This window comes from Coptis chinensis, chromosome 4, assembly GCF_015680905.1.
Source record: "Coptis chinensis isolate HL-2020 chromosome 4, ASM1568090v1, whole genome shotgun sequence".
Classification (NCBI taxonomy): Eukaryota; Viridiplantae; Streptophyta; class Magnoliopsida; order Ranunculales; family Ranunculaceae; genus Coptis; species Coptis chinensis.
In genome coordinates, this window is record NC_141459.1 from 1,092,609 (window position 1) to 1,113,590 (window position 20,982).

The 20,982-nt window shown below is 35.7% G+C and overlaps 3 protein-coding genes and 1 long non-coding RNA gene across 4 annotated transcripts; all 4 read right to left on the reverse strand.

The window, feature by feature from the left end:
- Positions 1-388: 388 nt before the first annotated feature.
- Positions 389-2,419, reverse strand: LOC147501026 (uncharacterized). The gene is made up of 2 exons (XR_015219760.1): positions 1,350-2,419; positions 389-1,012 (listed from the first exon to the last, which is right to left on the reverse strand). It is a non-coding gene; the product is annotated as an uncharacterized LOC147501026 (long non-coding RNA).
- A 924-nt stretch (positions 2,420-3,343) lies between these two features.
- On the reverse strand, positions 3,344-10,920 carry LOC147501027 (phosphatidylinositol 4-phosphate 5-kinase 1-like). Its single transcript, XM_086606063.1, has 10 exons — positions 10,673-10,920; positions 10,462-10,563; positions 9,304-10,383; positions 8,488-8,655; positions 8,015-8,180; positions 6,893-7,003; positions 6,628-6,815; positions 5,654-5,808; positions 4,889-5,048; positions 3,344-3,873 (listed from the first exon to the last, which is right to left on the reverse strand). Exons 2-10 carry the CDS (start codon positions 10,476-10,478, stop codon positions 3,594-3,596), a joined length of 2,325 nt encoding a protein of 774 aa, XP_086462189.1. The 5' UTR covers positions 10,479-10,563; positions 10,673-10,920; the 3' UTR covers positions 3,344-3,593.
- Positions 10,921-12,271: 1,351 nt separating this feature from the next.
- Positions 12,272-15,288, reverse strand: LOC147501028 (putative glycosyltransferase At5g03795). Its single transcript, XM_086606064.1, has 4 exons — positions 14,580-15,288; positions 13,874-14,097; positions 13,407-13,752; positions 12,272-13,178 (listed from the first exon to the last, which is right to left on the reverse strand). Exons 1-4 carry the CDS (start codon positions 14,907-14,909, stop codon positions 12,510-12,512), a joined length of 1,569 nt encoding a protein of 522 aa, XP_086462190.1. The 5' UTR covers positions 14,910-15,288; the 3' UTR covers positions 12,272-12,509.
- A 2,311-nt stretch (positions 15,289-17,599) lies between these two features.
- LOC147501029 (mogroside I-E synthase-like) lies at positions 17,600-20,764 on the reverse strand. The gene is made up of 2 exons (XM_086606065.1): positions 20,005-20,764; positions 17,600-18,724 (listed from the first exon to the last, which is right to left on the reverse strand). Exons 1-2 carry the CDS (start codon positions 20,650-20,652, stop codon positions 17,993-17,995), a joined length of 1,380 nt encoding a protein of 459 aa, XP_086462191.1. The 5' UTR covers positions 20,653-20,764; the 3' UTR covers positions 17,600-17,992.
- Between the last annotated feature and the right edge of the window lie 218 nt (positions 20,765-20,982).

The window sequence follows — 20,982 nt, forward strand, 5'->3', positions numbered from 1 at the left end:
CTTTGTCAGCAGTAGACCTCTCAGCAGGTACAAGTGATAGTACAGAGGGTCAATTTGCTCCTCCATCTTTGTTTCAACTTTCAACTGCCTTGGGATCTCGCCAGAAAACGAACAAAGCATTTGGCTTCCTTTGCTTATGAAGTTATGAATGAAAAAGAATCTACAATGCATGTCTTATTTGGAACTCTAAGAGTAGAGTAGATACTAGAGTAGAGCCAGATCATTTATAATCACTAACAATTCGTCGTACTTCACCAAATCCATCAAGGTGATTTATAAGGATTTTTTAAACATTTGGACAATCTGACTTCTTTTACTCCAAATTCCGAAAGGGTAAGCTCAAAGGTAAAAATGTCTCTTGTTTTTTTTCCGCTAAAGAGTAAAGTTATAAACACAAACTCTAATTATATTGTGAAGTGTGAACATGTAAACATTGAATTATGAATGTTCTCAAAATTGCATCAACACAGAATGATCTTTCAGAGTTTCAGTTAGGTACAAAGAGCACGCACTCTACCGTACCACATAACACGTGACATCATATTCATAGATACTAAGATACTGTATGCCATGCACATTTAATAAACATTTCTACTTCAAGACACGAATCTGCCATGGATGATACAGATTCAGAGTCTATATGTTGTGTCGCATTTTCCAAGAAATTTCAGGTCCATGCCATTTACTACAGGTCTACAACCCCAGCTCTTTCTGATGCAACAACTATGAAATGTTGACGAGAGCTTTTCAAGGGAAGGAAACTGAAGCCTTCTACACCAAAAAAGCCTTAAACATGCACCCTTTTTTTTCATCTGCAGTCTCTGTCTCCTCTCATTATCTATCTCTTGGTTGAAGGAAGTTGAGTTGGCTTGACCCTACCACTTTTCCATACTGATGTGTAGTCGTACTAGTACTGATAACCAAGAAACTCGCTTCTTTATCGTTATAGACCATCCTTCGGTTCAAATCCTTCATTCACTCATCAACATGTTCAACTAACTTTGGTATGTCACTGTAAAAGCAACCACATTACACAACAAAACAACATAAATTCAAACAGTTACGTTTCCATGCTCCTAGGAAATCCAACTTTCTAGAATGGAATGACCACCCAGTTTAAAATACAAAACCAACAGCAAGATTGAACTTAATATACCTAATAATACAGTGGTATGCAAAATCAGAAAATAAAGCCTATTACCCATTTCATGTTTACATAATCTTAAAAACAGTGTAAGCTTGCTTCATTCTGACCTAGAGACCATAGTTAGTATAGTACGTGTTCCCAGTTTCTGAGTTGAAATGACAGAAAAACTGAAAGAAACGTGGGTGTTTACTAGTTTAATTACCTTGGTGACTTGGCTGCTTAGCTGATTGGTAAATTTGAAAAGCGGAGATCTCAACTAGGCTAGAAGTGGATTGTTGTTTGAAAACCTAGACTAGAATGTTGGTGTTTCTTGTCTGGGGTGATTTATCCTATCTGCTGCACGTAGTCTGCACATCATCCACAGGAGTCATTACTCATTAAGAAGGTCTCCTTGTAATTAGGAAAAAATCATTGATCGAACAGCTGCCAAATTTCAGAGGAAACTAGAGAAGCTTAGAGATAAATTATGTTGAAAATTTTCTGTACTATGGACTATGGAGTGCTTTTGTTTACCAGTTAGTTATGAGAAAAAATTATGTTGAAGATTAATACTATGTTATTTTTTGTGTATAGTAGTTATAAAAAGATTAATCCATTAATAAATGTTCTCTAGCTGATTTCAAGACATGCAACATGGAAATTTTGTCCAAGTTCTGGCTTGAGACGTATGGCATTTGGTCCAGATAGAAAGTGATAACAAAAACAAAAAACACAGTATACTTTCATGGATGCACAACTACAAAAGGTCAATACAACGCCTAGTGCTTATTTGGCCGGACACAAGAATTACTTAGGAAATAATCTCATGCTGATGCCTAAAACCATGGAGGAAGACCATAACTTGCAAGTTGTAAGATAAATCAGTTGAATAAGAAAACAAAAAAAAAAAGAAGAGTACGTCGAAAGTTCGAAATAATACAAAGAAAGAGAGAGAGAGAGCATTGTTATGTCACTATGTGTGACCTTGAGAAAGGATGTCACATATATGATAATGGTTAATGGGAACGAATCCTGGTCTGATATCTAATATCTTCTAGACTCGAACAATGAAAAGAAGGAAAACAGGAGGTGGACAAAACCCTCAACACAAACATACCTACCTAAAAAGAAACAGAGGGGAAAAGTAAAATTCAGAACACCACATACGACGATGAACAAAATATAAGACTGCACGTTAATGTAGTATGGTTGAGAGGAATGAAGCCTGGTCCGATGCATTCGACACATAAGGTTTGAATGCTTCGAGCCAGCCAACATACCTCACAACACCACCACCACAGCCATGCTACGCGCTCTCCATGTCTATTTCCTCCTTGTAGTCCAGACGTCCAGTGCATTTATAGATGGTTGAGGGGGTTTTGTTTATGACTTGTGATTTAGTTAGTGGAGACAAAGTTCAACTAATACACTTTGTTTGTGGATGAATTAACTAGAGTTCCCTATTCGGCCCAACTAAAACTATGCATCATACATACTCACCTTGAAACCTAACCTGAATGGCTTTTTGGTGTTTTCTAACTTTCATTTCCAAGGTCAGACCTGCAGCTGCTTGTCAAATACCGACCTGTTTAACCTGCTACCATGCACCTGTTGAACTTGAATCCCCACACTATTCAATAATATCACCAGCCCCCTTTGGCTCTTTCCAATGCAACAGACAACAAAGACAAAAAACTGAAAATTTAAGAGATGGCAACATCAGCATCATCTTGCCAAGATTGGATGTGCTGTTCCCCTACTTTATTGCCATTCTTCATCATTACCTTATTATTTTAGGTCCACTCTGCTCTTCTCCTGCTTTTAATTCTACACATGTATGTATGGTACTACAGCGGTCCCAGACACCCAGCAATATTTATTGTATGTTAATACGATTACTTATATGTTTGAGAATATGTATCTGCTGGTTCATACATACTTTGGCCAAGAGACTAAGAGCATAACCATGTCAGCATTTGGGAATATTTATTGTATGTTAATACGATTACTTATATATTTTTGCTACTCTTCCTTTTTTTTTAGGTAACGTGCTACTCTTCCTGATAAACCATTCAGCTGATATTTGAGCGGGCATAATAATGTTTTGAATATATTATACTTTCTTTACACTTGTTTAGTTATTTTGATATCTTAAAAACCATCAGCTGGTAACCTGGTACTCGGAACCAAAGAACTCAGACATCAAAACCCAAGACGGAATCATGGAAATATAAATGCATTAGCTACTTCAATTCCTGGAGTATGAAAATATATATACAGTTTCCCAAAGAACATCTCTTTACAATTTATACAAGATTTCTGGCTCAAAAAAATTAAAATAAAAAATGAAATATAATAAAATAAATAACACTATAAATGATACAAACATACTGCTGTTATTCACAGTCATACCAAGTCATCCAGCGATGCCTCAAAAACAAATATATGAAGCGGCGGCTGCATAACTTCATATTTGATCTGGAAAAACTTTGTTCAGGAATTTGATGAAGCGATCTGAATAAAGTTTTGGTTCTACAGCAGAGATCGACATAGGGTCAAATTGAAGTGATTTACATGCATGTTCGATTTTCTTTTTCATATTGTATTCCTGTAGTATATCTATAATGCCAAGATAGAGAACAACATCATAGACCTCAAAGAGATCAACTCCCAAGGAATCGGCCTCATTGTGAGGAAGTTTGCGATTAGCTTGAGCTGGCATGTTTACGCCAAGCTGGACCCTTAACCTACAAAGAGAATATATAGCCGGAGATATATATAAGATAATAATCACAACTAATCACTAAAAGAGATAACCTAGTAAGTAACCTTTTATATACTTACTAAAATGGATTCTGGAAAATTAGAGATGCTCTAGAAAACACAAAGGAATTTGACGATATGTTCTAAGCATATATAGGGTCCCATGTTCAGTCCATATTAGCTCTTCTCAAATATGATATATGAAGGTTTCGAATTAGGGCTTTTTTTACTTAATCCCCCAAAAGTATGCACCTGTTTTGTGAAAACCCTATTTTGAAAATCATTACAGATTGCACCCCACTCCGTTTTTTATCTGTTACCCAAACGTTGATTTTTTACATATTGGCAATTTTACCTTTATAATAGCAAAATTAAAGCAGCTATTAAAACACCACAAAGTTAACCATATTATTTGAATAAACCCCCTTTTTAACACGTCTTTGACCATTAACCAAATTTATCTACTTATGGAGGAAGACAAATTAGACATAAAAGTAGAAGGATCGCGTTGGAGAAGACAACAGTTTGGAGAGTAAGAGTTCGGTCTAAGTTTGGTCTTAAATACTATCAGAAAAAACGAAAAAAAAACAAAAACAAAAACAAAAAAAATGCAATTACAAGAGTAAAATTGCCAATATGTAAAATATCAACGTTTGGGTAACAGAAAAAAAACGGAGGAGGGTGGGGTTTTCACAAAATGGGTACATATTTTTGGCGGGTTAAGTCAAAAAACCCCTTCGAAGTATTATTGTTTTCCAAAATAACAGGGGTCATGACAGTTTAATACTTCACTTCAACTAGAAGAACTCAGGGAGAAGAAACCAATGGGACAGAATGGAGGAACAAGGAAAATACAGCTATATCTTAACATCATCAAACTAGGGCATCCGGACGAAATCAGCCAACAAAATGCATTATCAAGGTGCATTAATTAATTTGGCTAAATTAACCAAGGCTTATACTAGAAGGAAAGAAACACGAAAAAATAGTAGCTCCTACCTTCTAATGCCAGGCAATAGAAGATCGACTTCCTCATTGTTTATGGATGATGCTCTCAACGTGCTCCCTCGAATGTGCACAGTGTTAATAGAACCTGGTTCATGGGTGACCAAGAGCAGACCTTTTGGAGGAATCAGGAGTTCAACTTGTGAAGAAATACCTAGTGAGTGCCGAAAGTATTCAGAAAGCAATCCATATAGTCGCATTATCATACAAAAATGAGCAGCAGATTATCTAACATTCAAAGATTGACAGGATGGTGTCTAACAGATCAATAGAGGTGGTGGTGGTGGTGGTGTGTGTGTGGGTGAGTGAGGGACAGTCTATTGATCATTTTAGTCACCGTTTCCATCAAACCTTTCTCCTGAATATTCAGGTGAATAATGCTTTGGTAGAGAGTGGAAATGCAATTTAGTTAGGGCAGGTCAAAGATTTCAGTCAAATGTTGTCCCAGTAAGTACTGCAACCTATAAGAGAACTTAAGAACAGAAAATCACCAACAACATCCAGAACAGCAATTACAATGGTCTTCACAAATATGCACTCTCTGCAGTCAGTGCAATGTCTTACAGTAGTTGCAGATGGCATGGACATAACCAATGACCAAGCATGGTAATTGGTTATGAGTTATGACATTGATTATAAAATATAATGGCTACATATCGGCTGTTTTAATCATTCAGCATGGAAAGAAATTCAAACAAACTTCAAAGAACAGGAAGAAAATTATCATAAGATACACATCCAGAGAAGAGATAGACCTACCATCATTTTCAAGTGAGCTTGAACGACTATGCCCTGCATCTTGAGATCCTAATAGTCCCCTTAAATGCTCAGGAGCTCTAAAATGTACTCCCAGTAAGAGGCTATAATCAATTATGCATTGCGATTCTAGAAACATGCAGTCTAGAGATATCTGCCTGGAAACAGTCAAATAAAGGATTTTCAGTAAGGACAAGCTATTGAAAGGACTAACCACATCCTAAAGATGTCTATTAAAAGATACACAATTCAAATATTAGCAATGAAATAATCCTGACAGGATGAAATATACATGAATGGATGAGTGAAACGGAGAACTAATATAAAGTATCAAAATGGCCATCCTTCTTAATGCTAGGGAGGAACTATTGTCCTGGGGATTTCACGACTGTCATTTCATTGCAGAGTGGGATTTACCGTCATGTAACTTTCCCTTGCCTCGTTTGCCTACTAAACCACCTTGCTAAGGGAGCTCATCAATGCATGTGAGACTAAGAGGGACCAACCCAGTTACAATGTCTAGCGCTCACATAGATGCCTGGCTTTTGCATATTCAGCACAACAGAAACCTTTTATACCCTTACAAATGTTTACAAACAAGATCAGCCATTCTTTTTTAACTACATATTTGGTAAATATCAACAAGGTTACCTACATAGGATCCTTTTTACCCATGAAAAGTTTATAAACAAGGACACATTCTATTTTACTTGCATATATGATGTAGATAGACGTTGCTGGCTAGAAGCTTTATTAGGGGCAATTTGTTACGAATTTTAAATCTTTCTTCTTTGTGCGTGTGTCTGTGTTTAATATAACAAGAGTTAATGGTGCAAAACAGGAATGATAGTATAACCATTTGGAACGATGTTATAAAACTCATTACAATGTCATAATATTCTCTTTCATTTTGATCAGCAATCCACTGGAATGATATTTAATATGATGGCATCCATAGTACCAAAAAAGGAACTTACTTGAAAAGAGACTCGCGCCATGATTTGTCCATATGGAACTCATATGACAGGTCAAGATCTTTTAAAGTCGTGTTCTCATTGATTTCATCTTTGCTTGTAATTCTTCCTTGAGAAGATCCTTTCAAATCATAACGACGATGTATTCGTAGTTCTGTACAAAACATATTTCCCATAACCACAAACCGTACCTGCAAAAGAAAGTGATAAGCCGAAGATATATAAATAGTATGAAACGTGTACAACAATAAAACTTAATACCAAGTACCTTTCTTCCACCTTTAAGAGTTATCTCATGGAGCCCAAAAAACTTTGTTATGAGGGTATTTTCATGGGAACACACGTGTTTGTAATAGTTAGGAAGCATCTTTAGTAGAATCTACAAAATGAAATTTTTATTGTCAATAGGGCATTTGGAAAGGAAGAATTGAGTACGCCAAGAATTGAGAGAAAACAAAGAAATACAATTAAATATAAGGTCAGTCTGGTCAGTACTCACAAGATACGCACGCAACGCAACAAAAGCATATGTGACAGCTTGTTCTTCGAAAGATTGTGGAAGACACTACTGTAAGAAAGTACACTAATACTTCCAGTTTAAATAGAACTACTATAGCAATTGACAGTAAGAGAGATTCACATAGAAAGACATGCTCATTAACATACAATTAAGGCTACATTTGTTTTGAAACAAAGGAAGCTGCCATTTCAGGTATCCGATCAGCTACTAAACAGGAAAATAAAATAGAAGTATCTGGAAGTTGTTACAATTTACTTGGATTTTAAGTTGGAAATGCCTAGATAATGGTCCCATGTGGTTCAACATTAATTTCCAAGAGTTTCTGGTCTAGCTAAGGTGCCCAAGTAATAATGAGTAACATCAGTAGGATCTTCTTAGACCTGACAAGGATATTTTATTGTTATAAAGTGGAAGCCAAAGTTTTTCCTATTGCCTCAACATACTTCATGCATTTCCTTTTCAGTCCTTGGTGGTGGGTGGGTTGCAGTGATTCTTCTTATGCCAGTGTAGAGCATGCTCCTTATAGGTTTCATAACAGAGTTTGACATGACTCTTTTAAATATATGTTTTAGACTTAACTTCTAAGGACCAACTGATACTTATAGCAAGTTGAGACCTAAGCACATCATCGACATGTATTGTGTCCTTATCTATATTCTAACCAGCGTTTTGTAGCTGTTCCTCAACTCATGGATACTTGGAGAGCATGTGTTCCATTGTGCATAAAATCATAATTGCACAAAGAAAAGGAAAATCAACCTATAAATTTGTCAATCCCACTCTAATAAACAAACCAACTTAAAACAGATCTTAAATACACAAACTACTAGGCAAAACTTATTTGAAGTTGGTAGTTATTTGTATCCAAACCTTCTGCTCGGATTTCTTTAAGGTTTTAATAACAAATCTCTCATCTTGTGAGACATAGAATAAACTTCCACTTTTTCCAGCAGACGAAACCTCTCTTAGGCCATCACCATCACAAATAGACATCATATAATCTGCAGCATCTATCTTGAACATCTCCCTCAAGTTCCTGGAAGGAAGAAAGAAAATAAGTAATTCTTCATGTTACATAAGATTAAGCTATAGATTATATACCAACAACAACACACAGGTAGGTAAAAACTTAAAAGGTAAACATCAGCAAAAGAGACCAGAAGTAAAAGTACCTACTTTATTTTTAAAACTAGAATGTAAAGAAAAGGGAGTAAGGGGAAGCAGTTATTGTAACACCCAGGTTTTGCTCCTAGCTATGACCAAACTTTCAATTAGTGACAAATAGTAGAATAATTGAGTTATAGTCAGAAGTACTGCATTTACATCATAAGAGTTTAATATACCTAAAAACCATTGGGCAATAATCCTTCCAGTAGAAACCAATAGAACGGTGTGGCGGTGTAAATTGGGAACCATCTTTTGGGAAGTACACCCATATTCTAGCTCGAGGTCCAAAGTCAGAAGAAAGTACTTCACGCATAGGCACTGGTGTGACCTTTCCAACAGTGTACCTGCAGCATTAGGATGATTTAACCATATATGTCTAGATGAACCACAAAGAGATACAAACAAGCACAAGTATGCTCGGACTGTATAAAACCAGCAATCACCAACAACACTATTCGACGTAGATAACTAGAAATCAGATTTAATTTAATTTAATTTAATTTTTTTGTTGCCCTCTTGTCACTAAAAGAGATGAATAAAAAGAAAATAGGTTGAGGTATGATACGCAGAATCCATGTCATTTGAACTTGAATATTTTGATAGTACTTTTCTTTGAAAAGAAAAAGATTTGACTGAAGTATCTAGGGGGAGTGTACTTCATAAATCATTATTTCATTATATATATATACCATATACACTGCAAATATTACCGTATATACAAGGTCAGTTATCCTAATATTGAATTCAGTGGTTAAGCATCACGACAGAAGACACTTTCTAACATAACTCTTTCCAACTACTAAGCTTGCTGCTGGGTAGTGAACTGAAGAAGGGTATTGAGCAAATTGTGTCGATAAGAAGACTTTGGTTTCTACCATTATCAGGACTCGGGATCTTAGCAACGGTAGCAACAAGTATTAGCTAAGTTACATAAATTATTAGGAATAGGATAGACATCAGCTCTGGCACAGTTACAGGAATGTTGTGAGTACCTGATCCCAAGTTGCAGATTGAGCATCAGAAAATAGCTCCCACGACCTTTAAAGATATTTTTGCTAGGCCTCTCTTCTTTTCCTGGAAATTTATTTTTCCATTTATTTTTGTTTGACAGTCCTGCTGCATTTTTCCTATCCTTCTCCTTAATCAAGACTCCTTGCATATATTCCCTCACATAAACTATATTACTACCATCCCGTGCCTCACTCCCACCTTCTTCCGAGTTAAATGACAACGTACGAGAGCTTTCTCTCGAAGGAACTTCTTTTGCAGAATCATCAAAGGACCAATCTTTCTCTAATGATCCAGACCGATTTGATATTCGACCAGAACTTCTGAAAAGACCAATCGATAACTTCTCAGAAAGACTGCCCTTTATACTCGCTCTTCTAACTTTACTTTTATCTGATTTCACCGATAAAGAATGGGAAAGTGCATTTGAATTATCATCATAGTACCCAGCAGAGCTATACCAGTTTGGTAGAGATGGAAGTTTGCTCCCAGCAGGATAGAATGTTCCCTGTCCATCCTTTAGGCCTCTGCTCCATGTTCCAAAGTAATAACCCCCATCAGAAAACCTATAAAACCCTGAACCATGTTTCAGTCCATCCAACCAAAACCCATCATACATATCACTGTTTGCCCATTTCATAACCCCTCTACCACACATATTCCCAGCTTTCCAGTTCCCAATATACGTATCTTCAGTACTCCAGTCATACCTACCACTACCTTCCTTTACACCCTCTTTCCAAGAACCTTCATAAATGTCCAAATTACAATACTGTTTTCTTCCCAATCCATGTTGTATGTTTATTCTCCAAGCCCCTCTGTAAATAGAACCATCAGTTCCATTGAAGGTACCACAGCCATGAAGGTAACCACCAGAAACTTCACCTTCATATGTTGCCCCTGAAGTCCAACAAAAGTTTCCTACTCCAGTCATTTTCCCGCGATCCCATTCGCCATCATATACTGTTCCATCTGACCATGTATATTTCCCCTTCCCATGTGGAAGCAATCCCTTGAAGCTACCAGCATATCTGTCCCCATTGGGAAATACCTTTTCACCAATCCTGAAAAAGGAGATAATGAACTTAAATCACAACCTACATATGAATAACACAAATACAAGGTGTGGAAGGTAATTCTACCTCTCATTATCCTCCATATTTAGTTTCAATCAATTGGGTCCAAAAGCCATCTTAATGCTAATGTTTGATACCTCATCCACCTTCTTCAAAACCATTTACCACCTAAACAAAATTACCATGCCTATATATTACACTTTGCAATATCAATCATATATAAATTTATGTGTAAAACATTAATGAAACAGCTCTTGACACACAACCAACAACTGACCTTGAATCCAGAAGTCACCAAAGAAGACAAAGAACCCAACTTTGAGGAAAGCACTTAAAATAATTGTCAGTGACTCATGGGACTAGTTTGTTATTATTATATATATATCTTCCTCTTCATCTTCTTTCTTACTGGTTGTGTAAAAACATTCTCCTACTGATCTAGTGTACTTAACCACTGCTTTATTATATCCAAACTGGTATACGTGGCAAGCATGCAAGAGTGTGAATGTATAACTCATGACGAGTATTGGAAGAGAATATAAACATCGGAGTGTATACAAGAAATGCCTTTTGTGTAAAGTCATAATTGTCCTTTCACGCAAGGAATAGGAATATATCTGTCTGCTTCACCTTTACAATTTCCTAAAACTTTTTTTTTTTTTCAATGTTAGGTCAACTGAATTCTGATGATGTGGACACTCAAAATCTCCATTTGTCTAAATTTTAAATACTCAATATTATTTTACTAGCATTTCTAACGTGCACTGGCTGTACCGGTACGCGGGGCTAGTTTGTCATGCATTACACTCTCACCTTTTGTTGGTGGAGAACCCAGATGGCATGCGTATAAATTCGTATAAGTTAGATTTACATGAAAGTGTATGATTGCATTAGTAAGGTTTATATGATGAGCATTATACATTTATACATTAAAGGAGTGTTTGTTTTTCCTACTTATAAACACTAGACTAATTATAAACATTTGTAAGTGGTGGATCACTTATTTTTATCCATTTGTTTTTTTCCACTTATAAGTAGCCAACGGTAAAAAAAAAACTTTTAAAAATATAGAAAATTGTAAGTTAAAATCCTACATAAAATTATTACATAACTACCCATGAATACATATAAAATTACATAACTAACCAAATAGCAAATGAGTTGATCTGAAATAAAAAAGTTAATTTTTTCCAATAACACTTCATGATTATCATAATAAACAATTATGTTTATTGTGGATTGTTTAATCGTAGTCCTATATATAATTTATTTCTACTTTTATTAAATTGATTTCTTATATGATGATTATTAACTTAAACAAGAGAAACATATGTTATTAAAAATGGGTAAAATTGTAATGTCATTTTATTTATGTTTGAAAAACAAACACCCCTACCACTTATAAGACTTTATAAGCAAGAAAAAAAAAATATTTTTGGGACCTACTTATAAGTGTTTGACACTTATAAATAGCAAGCACTTATAAGTAGAAAAAACAAACACCGCTCATGGTGTGTTTTGAAAATTCGTATTGCACCCAATCAAGGGAACAACATATTTAAATCAGATCATGTGTGTGTGTTGCATAAAGAAATGTAAGGGATCGTTGTCTAATGACCAGAGAACATGAATTTGATGATGATGATGACAGGTAGATATCGTTAATAACCTCATCAAAGTGGTCCAGCCAGGCAAGCAGATTGTGAATGACGAAAACTTATTTCATGTCATCTGATACTATCGACCGTTTTTTGTTGGAAATGATGCACGATTTTAGACAAACGTTAAGGAAAAAAAACACTGAGGGATTCAACATTATGCATGTGTTGGTGCATGTTGATGGGACTTTAGTGAACATTGGAGATTGAGATGTGGTTCATAATTCTTATAGACCCGACTTAAGCGGTAATAAAACAAAATTATTTGATCACTACTAGTCACATATTTGACGCTTCTCAATAATTCATTTTGAAAAATAAATTTGTCTCCTTGGTAGGACTTATTTTGAACATTATTATCGAACAGTATAGGAGCATTGAATTGGCACTTTTGTAGGTGATTTGCAAGTATAACTTGTGCATCTCGAGATGATATCTATTGCACAAATAAAAAATCTAAATGAATTCATGAATGCCAACATTCAATCTTCTTAGCCAGATCGAATGAAGTATCATGTGGTAAACGTCAAACCTCTTAGGAGAAGAATTCAATTCGAAATGCCTCCTTATTTGAAGTACCCTTCTTTGCATCCTTATGTATTGACTCTGCGGTATACTCATCAATATACTTTTAAGATCAGGAATCCTACTGACTGGAACTTCGACAGAGAAGGATTTCCAATTGAGAACATCACTAAATGGAGGCACATAGTAATCAGATATTAACACTGGCACGCAACCTGCATAGACTGCTTCAACTATTCTTGGACTCGCAACTTCGTAGCCACTAGGACATAAGCAAAATTTGCTGTTCTTCATCATGTCATGGTATTTCATTTTAGCGGGAAGTTTTTCATAAACTTGTATATCACTATCTTTGTTCTTCCAATGGTCTAAAAGAATGGGGCGTATTGGACCATGCAATCCACCTGCAAAGAATGCAAGGATGTGTCGATGAGATGGAGATGGGCCTCCAATCCAACCTTTGATATCACCAGTTATGAGATTGATTTCTGGTAATGATACATCTTTGGAAGGTACGAACCCTTCAGAAGTGTTAGCATTGCAGAGAGCCCGGATTGAGTTATTGTACAGGTATGGAAGCGAGGAAGATGTCATTGGTCCCTGCAACAGAAATATTGTGCAATTAGAATGAAACTAGAACTGAACTTTAAATAAGGTTTGGGGACAATTGACACTTTGGAATTTGGATGAAACAGATGTAGAAATGGACTTCGGTTATTAGACCATTTTGGTGAGCCCTTGGGGGTCACCATTTTCACAAACCTTGTCACTTGCATACCAAAGAAATAATCACAATATTTAGCAAAGATAGCGCGCTATATCACTCACCCAGTCATGGCAAGAAAGCATGAAATGATCTGCTCCAAGGCTTCTATTCCAATACGGGTACTTCATTGCAACAACATTGACGTAGTCACTCACAGTTTGCTTAATGGGGCTCAGATCATAGTTCCCTGCGTAGACATAATGGACCATCATAGCAACGCTGAAGGGAAGGAAAAATACGTGCGCTTTCTCAGGATCTCTGGTTCGAATAGGTTGCTCTGCTTCAATTAGGTGCATAAAGCATCCCTCAGAGGAATATATGCTCTTACAGGCACCATCATGGAACAGTGGTGGTTCTCCCTCTTCATAGACGAACACCTTAAAATGTTTTTCCATTTCCAAATAACTCCTGCATTAATTCATTCCTAATTACATACTGAAATAGACATCACTAAAACACAAAACCAAATTATACTGAGGACAAGGGACTCAAAATAAGTAAAAGTAGCACCAGGATTAAAATTGTGTACCTTTGGAAGGAACCTGGATTATAGTACATGGGGCCTCGAGGAATGTAGTCTGGATCAGCTATTTCACTTCCATTCTGAGCGGCCTCTCTTATTGCAGCACGGACTCTAGCAAGACCAGCTTCAAGCTTTTCTAATTTGCTATAATGTGTTTGCTCCCTTGTCCTATTTGGACCGGAACCTGATCCTTCAAGGGAAGATTGCAATCCCCCAAGCTTTGTCGCATCCTGCATAACTCAAAGTGACAATTACTCACAATTAACACATTATTTTCTATAATGCAACCTAAGCTAATAATGGTATCCAAAAAAGTACACTATATATATTTTGGTTTCCTATACTAATATCCTCCATTAGAAATCATATCAAAATTACTTCACAATTTTTACCAGAGATGATTATTTCTCAAAATAAACACAATATTCCACAAAGAGGTTCATGTTTATTATTTATACCAACAGAAGTGCTAACTGTCCTACAGTCCTGCCATCTTAAAATTTTCAAATCTTAATTCTTTAAGGAGAATGTTATTCTTTAAGTTTCAACTGGTCATAAGAAAAAATCATCACTTTAAAAACAAGCTATTCAAGGGGTTAAAAAAATAAGTTTACAAGTAAAAACTTCAGAGGGCCTTGTTAAAAAAAAAATCATCACTTAAAAAACAAGCTATTCAACGGGTTAAAAAATAAGTTTAAAAGTAAGAACTTACATAGTTGTAGCCTTCTACCTGAGGAGCACCCACTACCTTAATTGTATTCATATCTACATGTTTTTTACTTTCTTCAGTAGATAAATTTGTCTTATTGGTACTATTTGAGTGAATACTATTTTCAACAACATTAATAGAAGAAGAAGACACAACACCATTCCATGTCCATGTAGGATAGTCTATAGAAGTCCAACTCGATGTACTTGCTCCTCTTATATAAACAAATCCTGATACCAAAATCAAAGGGATCAAAACCCATAGAAGTGTATATGATGAATTACAATAAAAAGGAGAATTGAAAGAATAGGACACTGGATCAGAATCCTTCATCACCCTCTTAGTCGCTTTTTTTATTCTTTAATATGTTCTGTTCTGTTTCTCTCTTCATGTGAGTTGTGTTGCAGAAAATTTTGAACAAGAGTAGAGAATCAAGGGGCGTCCAGTTTCTCTCTACATGTGAGTTGTGCTGTGGAAAATTTTGAACAAGAGTAGAGAATCAAGGGGGTCTACTTGTTTTGAGTTTTGACAGAGACTTCATGTAGAAATTTAAAAAATCCTATTTTTAACTTGATTGTTTTCCTATAACATTATATCCTTTCCTAAATTATCTATTTCTTTCTTTCTTCATATGGAAACTATACAAGAAGTAAATCTACGATTTATTTGGATTTGGAATATAAATATTTTATTTGGTATTAAGGGTATTTATGGAAGCAAATTGGCATCTGAAAATAAAAGTAATTAAAAACTAATCCATTAGTTTGTTACCTAAAATGGAAACGTCCATAATAGTACTCCATTTTTTCTAATTGAAGCTTGACGTTGAAAATTGCCTAATAACTTAGAATTACATTTCTTTCTAAATTTTAAGGGTATTATTGTGCAAAACATTTAGTTTTAGTTTTTTTTGTTTTGCAAGAAAACCTGCACGGCTGCACAAGAAGAATGGTGTCTGGAAACATAGAAGTTCCTAAAATAACTCATTAGTTGTTAAACTTGAAGAAGTCCAGAATAATACCCAACTTGTTTCGCATAGTTTAATTTTCCCGCTGAATGTATTCCATTAGAGACAGTCGGCTCAAATATATTGGGTTTTCTAATAATGAGCTTTGGGTCTGTACAAACTAGAAACCAAAGTTAACAATGTAATCATTGCTAATGCATGTATAGATGAAATGATGCGTTCTACAACCCATGGACTTGTCAAGAATTTTATTGAAAAGCTATAACTGTATAAGAGCATTTCCAAAGCAAGCAACAAGTTGTTACCTTCACATAGGCACCACATAAGACTATTTATCATCAAAGTGACATTGTTGGTGAGAAATTATAAGGCACTGCCTAATGCAAATGTGACTTTAAAATTTGGACGGAATGTTTTATTCCGTTAAAAAAAAACGCACGGGACAAAATGAAACATCTCCATCCGAAAAAAAAAAAAAAAAATGTCGAAAAAACATGCAGGATGGAATAAAAAGTTCCGTTCGAAGTTTATAACTCAGTAACCGTTGGAACCACACTTCAACAATATAGAAAATTAACACAAAGTAATAAAACTTTATTGATGACAGAATTGAATAGAAAGAATGAGTTTATAAACTAACACAAATAACGTAAAAAAAAATTACACTTGATGATTGAGGATTGCAAAGCAATGTCCTAAAGACAAATTTCGCCCCTGTCCGAGTGCTCACAGTTCTTCAAGCGTCGTCTTGCCAGGATACAACAATCAGTAATTCCAAAATGTAGCACCACAATTTTGAAGTACTAGCAAACCTTTGAATGGATTTTGTACTCTCAATGGAAAACTTCATAAAATCAATGAAGAGAAAAGAGGATAATGATTTTTTTTCGAGAGATTTGGAATGAAGATGACAAGGGTTTAAAATAAAAACGAAGTGTCTCTTCAAATAGTCACTATGTCTGTTCAAAGAGTCACTTTGTCTCTTCAAGCATGTCTCTCCAAGACAAGTTTGAATTTTTTTTTATGATTGTTAGAAAAGAAGTAACCACCAGTAACTTCTTTACTAACTCACAAAAGAAATTCAAATTTTCTAGAGTAAAAAACTGTTAAAACGAATTTCAAAAACTAAGTCCCACAAATCAAGCCCAAGACTCCCAAAGCTAATCATAGACCACATAATATTTAATATATACCTATGTCTATTTGCTTGGGAGTGGATTTGAACTCTCCACATCCAACTATTTCTATATTCAAAATATGCATCTCTATTCAGAGGTAGATTTTTCCAACAGTAACTATCAAAGTAGCAAGTGTTACCTTGATTGTTACCTAGTGAAGAGCTACCTTGATAGTCATCATTGCATTGAACCATTGTTTTGGGGACTTAAGGGTGACAAGTTGTTATTTCCCTTCAAAGTCACTTGCATTATAAATGCTCTAACCATCTTGATTGTTACCTAGTGAAGACCTTGATAGTCATCATTGCATTGGACCATTGTTTTGGGGACTTAAGGTTGACAAATTGTTATTTCCCTTCAAAGTCACTTGCATTATAAATGCTCTAACCATCTGCAGATTGGAAGTGTATGGACTGTGAACTGAGGTTTTGGATGAGAGGTAGTTTGGAGGCCCAAGGATAAATAAAGTTGGGAGCAGATGGGCCCAAAACCTATGGAAAGCGACTCCAAATCCGCGGCCCAAAAAGAAACCATTCTCCAAATCTCCAATCATTTGACTTCAGCCGACTACCCTAGAGCCCTAGAGAGCATTGCCAAGCTCAAACTTGCCAATTTATCTTAACCGGTACAGAGATTGATCTCTGTACCACACACACACATCTCGTATTCTCGGCACACATACACATCTCGGACCACACACACAGGTATCGAGGCACACACACATCTCGGATTTGGATCAACGGGGAGATAACACGGTTACAGAGATTATCTCTGTACCCGGTTGTAGAGATCTCGAGTCCTTTATCTTATGAAAAACTGAATCCAAGAAGGGATGTGAGAATGAACAAAGTTTCAGAGGCCGGGAGGAACTTGAGGGCTAACTAAACTGGATACCACCAGAAATTCCAATTTTGCTTGTATTCATGAGATCTTTATTCTTTATACATGAATTTGACAAATATTTCCATCTAGCCAAATCTATGAATTTTTCAGATACCAGTAAGATTGACTTGTACGTAAATTGATTCACAAACATCTACCATATATCCTATTCAGGCGCTAGGAAAGAGAAGCCAAACTGAGCATATGAAAGGTGTCCATGACTGGCAGGGTTTACAGAATCGCAATATTAATGCAAGATCATTTAACAGTGTGAATAGAGTCATAGACAAACAACACGCATAGTTTAGTGGAACTAGGATCTAATTATAGTATTCACTGGAGATCCATTCAACAAATAGTAAATACAGTTAACTCTCAGGCCTGCCCTTTCACCGAGTGCAAACAAGTCTAGAAATAAATGTGTCAATATTCTTATCTGAGCTTCCACCTTCACCTACTGCCTCCATAGCCAATTTCTTCCACCTAATTGCATTCCTCTTAATCTCTTCCCATCTATCCCCATGCATAACATCCCAGATACAATTTTTAATCTCCTCACTTATAACAATTCCCTTCTCATCCACCTTGGCTCTAACTCCCACTCTCCAAACATCGTCGATAAACTTCGCATTGGTGGGTTGGTCAATCCATTGTGGTATTGCCACCATAGGTACGCCCAAGCTCAAAGCCTCTATGGTAGAATTCCAGCCACAATGGGTTACAAAGCATCCTAGCGCTTGGTGCGCTAGCACTTCCCACTGTGGACACCATGATACCACTAACCCTTTCTCCGACATTTCGTCCTTGAACTTGATAGGAAGCTTGTGCTCCTCTGAATCTCTAACTACCCATAAGAAGTGCTTGTTGCTCCGCTTTAGCCCCCATGCCAACTCCTCTATTTGGTTTTCTCCTAGTCTGGCTATAGTACCAAATGATACATACACAACAGAACCAGTCTCTTTGGTATTTAGCCACTTAATGGAGGAGCTCAAATCAGCATTAATTAGATTTCGAAGATTATGAGTGCCGTCTTCAACTCCGTTATTAATGTAAAAGGAAGGCACAGCTGGTCCAATTGTGATCATCTTCTCTGGCCATTTCTCTGCCATCCAATTCACCACCTACAGCAAGTAACGTGCTTCAGTTCTTAAGAGTTGCACTAAATCCAATGGCAAACTGATAAGAGAATCAAAATATAAATAAAATAAGAAGGATAAAATTAAACAGAGAAATTAAGCAAGTACAATGTTAGTCTCTTTTGATTCGAGTCAGTATGAGTTTCTTTCTTCATTTAAGAGTAAAGCTTTGCTGATCTAATATAAAGTCATACAAGTTATAATCTACAAGCATCTCCTGGAACATCCCTACTGTACATGAGTACATGTAAAGTCGTAAAGATGTAAGGACCGTTTGGGCCGCTCACTATTTAAACGTAAATCTGCAACTGTTTCAAGATTCAAACCAATTAAAAAGTTTGCAAGGCCAAGCAGCAGAGATGTCTAAAATTAATATGTGCACAACTTTAACGATGAACTAGTACATGCTTATTGTAGTCCTAGAAAGTGGTTAGAAACTTAGAATAAGCTGTCTTCAAACTGCTTCTTCAATTTCTCGTGAGAGCATATGTTTATATATGTACTATGGTGTTTACGTGTTGTGGTGCAGGTTATCAGCTACAAGGGGAAGCACCTTATATATATATATATATATAAGGTACCTTATATATATATGCTTCCACTTTATATATATATATATATATATAAAAGGTGCTTCGAGCATAGATGCATTTCCACTTTTCTACTTTATATATATATATATATATATATATATATATATATATATATATACAGCCCGGCTCTTAAAAAGACCTTAAATAAGTCTGCAAAATCTAAAACACCATAACTTTCCTACAAAAATGATTTAAACCCTAATCTTTTGTGCATATGATTAGTTAACTATAAAGTTAACATCTCTACAAAAATTCAACTCGTTTGACAATTTTTAACACTGACAAAAGATGAATGCAAAAACTAGACATTTCTGGACCTTTATATATATATTCAAAAGTGGAAAACAATTTTATCTAAGTTAGAGGATATCAAACGAGTTGAATTTTTGTAGAGATGTTCTTTATGGTTAGTAGATCATATGCACAAAAGATTAGGGTTTAAATCATTTTGTAGGTGAAGTTGTGAGTGTTTTAGATTTGGTACTCTTATTTAAGGTCCTTTTAATATATATATATATATATATATATATATATATATATGGTAGATTCCGTTTACAACACTTTTTATACAATACCCCCCACCGGACCCTTCAAGATGTTATATATATATTAACTTAAGATTGTAGCTATTTCCAGTAGCTATTTATATTTAGTTATAAGAATAAAATTTACCTGATCCTCCAACATGTCAAATGTGTTAAAGAGGAGAAAATCTGTTTTGTCGACATTTGAAAATTGATCCAAAACAATCTGAAGAAGAGAAGAGTCAGTTTCTTTGTCAAGAACAAAAGATGGCAACTCTTGAGTTCTAAGTAATGGCAATCCTGGCAAGGACACTGTTTGCTGTTGTACAGGGGTAATCAAAGTGCCTTGGTGAGCGTGGAAGTAGATGGCATTGACAGTGCAAGACTGAGTATAGAATGAAGCCCCAATTAAGTCGTGCCTTTTAGCTATGTCTAGAAGAAATGGTAAAACAGCACTATATATGAGGCACCTAACAGGGTACGTGGAGTGTTCATGTCTTTCAATGAGTTTCGATATGTTCTTCGTTCCAACATCTTTGAAGCTGTCCATGTACGCATCCAGACTTCCTGCTTCTGCTATACCACCTTCATCACAACCATCAGAATATGATTCACTTACAACCTTACTATCCTTGACTTCTACAGTCTTGGTGATAAACAGAGGGGTAGCTAGTGTCACTTTTACACCTTTACAAGCTAGGTTTATAGAGAAGTTCAGCATTGGCTTTATGTGGCCTTGAACAGGAAAAGGGAGCATCACTACATGGGCTCTCACACAATTCCTTTCCTCTTCCATTTCCTCCTTCTGTACATCTTACTTCTCCATTTCTATCATAAAGTGTCACCGGTTAGGAAGGAGAATTTTATAACGTGAGAAATTATGTGGTTTTGAATTTTCAATGATATCGAGTTAGGATTTTTAAGGGACAAAATTAAGAACTGACAATTACTTGTGGGAATTCGCTAGGACTTTCATTTCGCATTCTAGCAGCCCTTCGTTTTGACGAGACAAAATTCTTTAAATATTTTAGACCACTCCTTTGGTGGATACAAGCATTGAAAATAATTCTAGCTTTAATGTTGCTTTCAAAATTCAAACCATTATTTGTACATGCTACTTGTCACG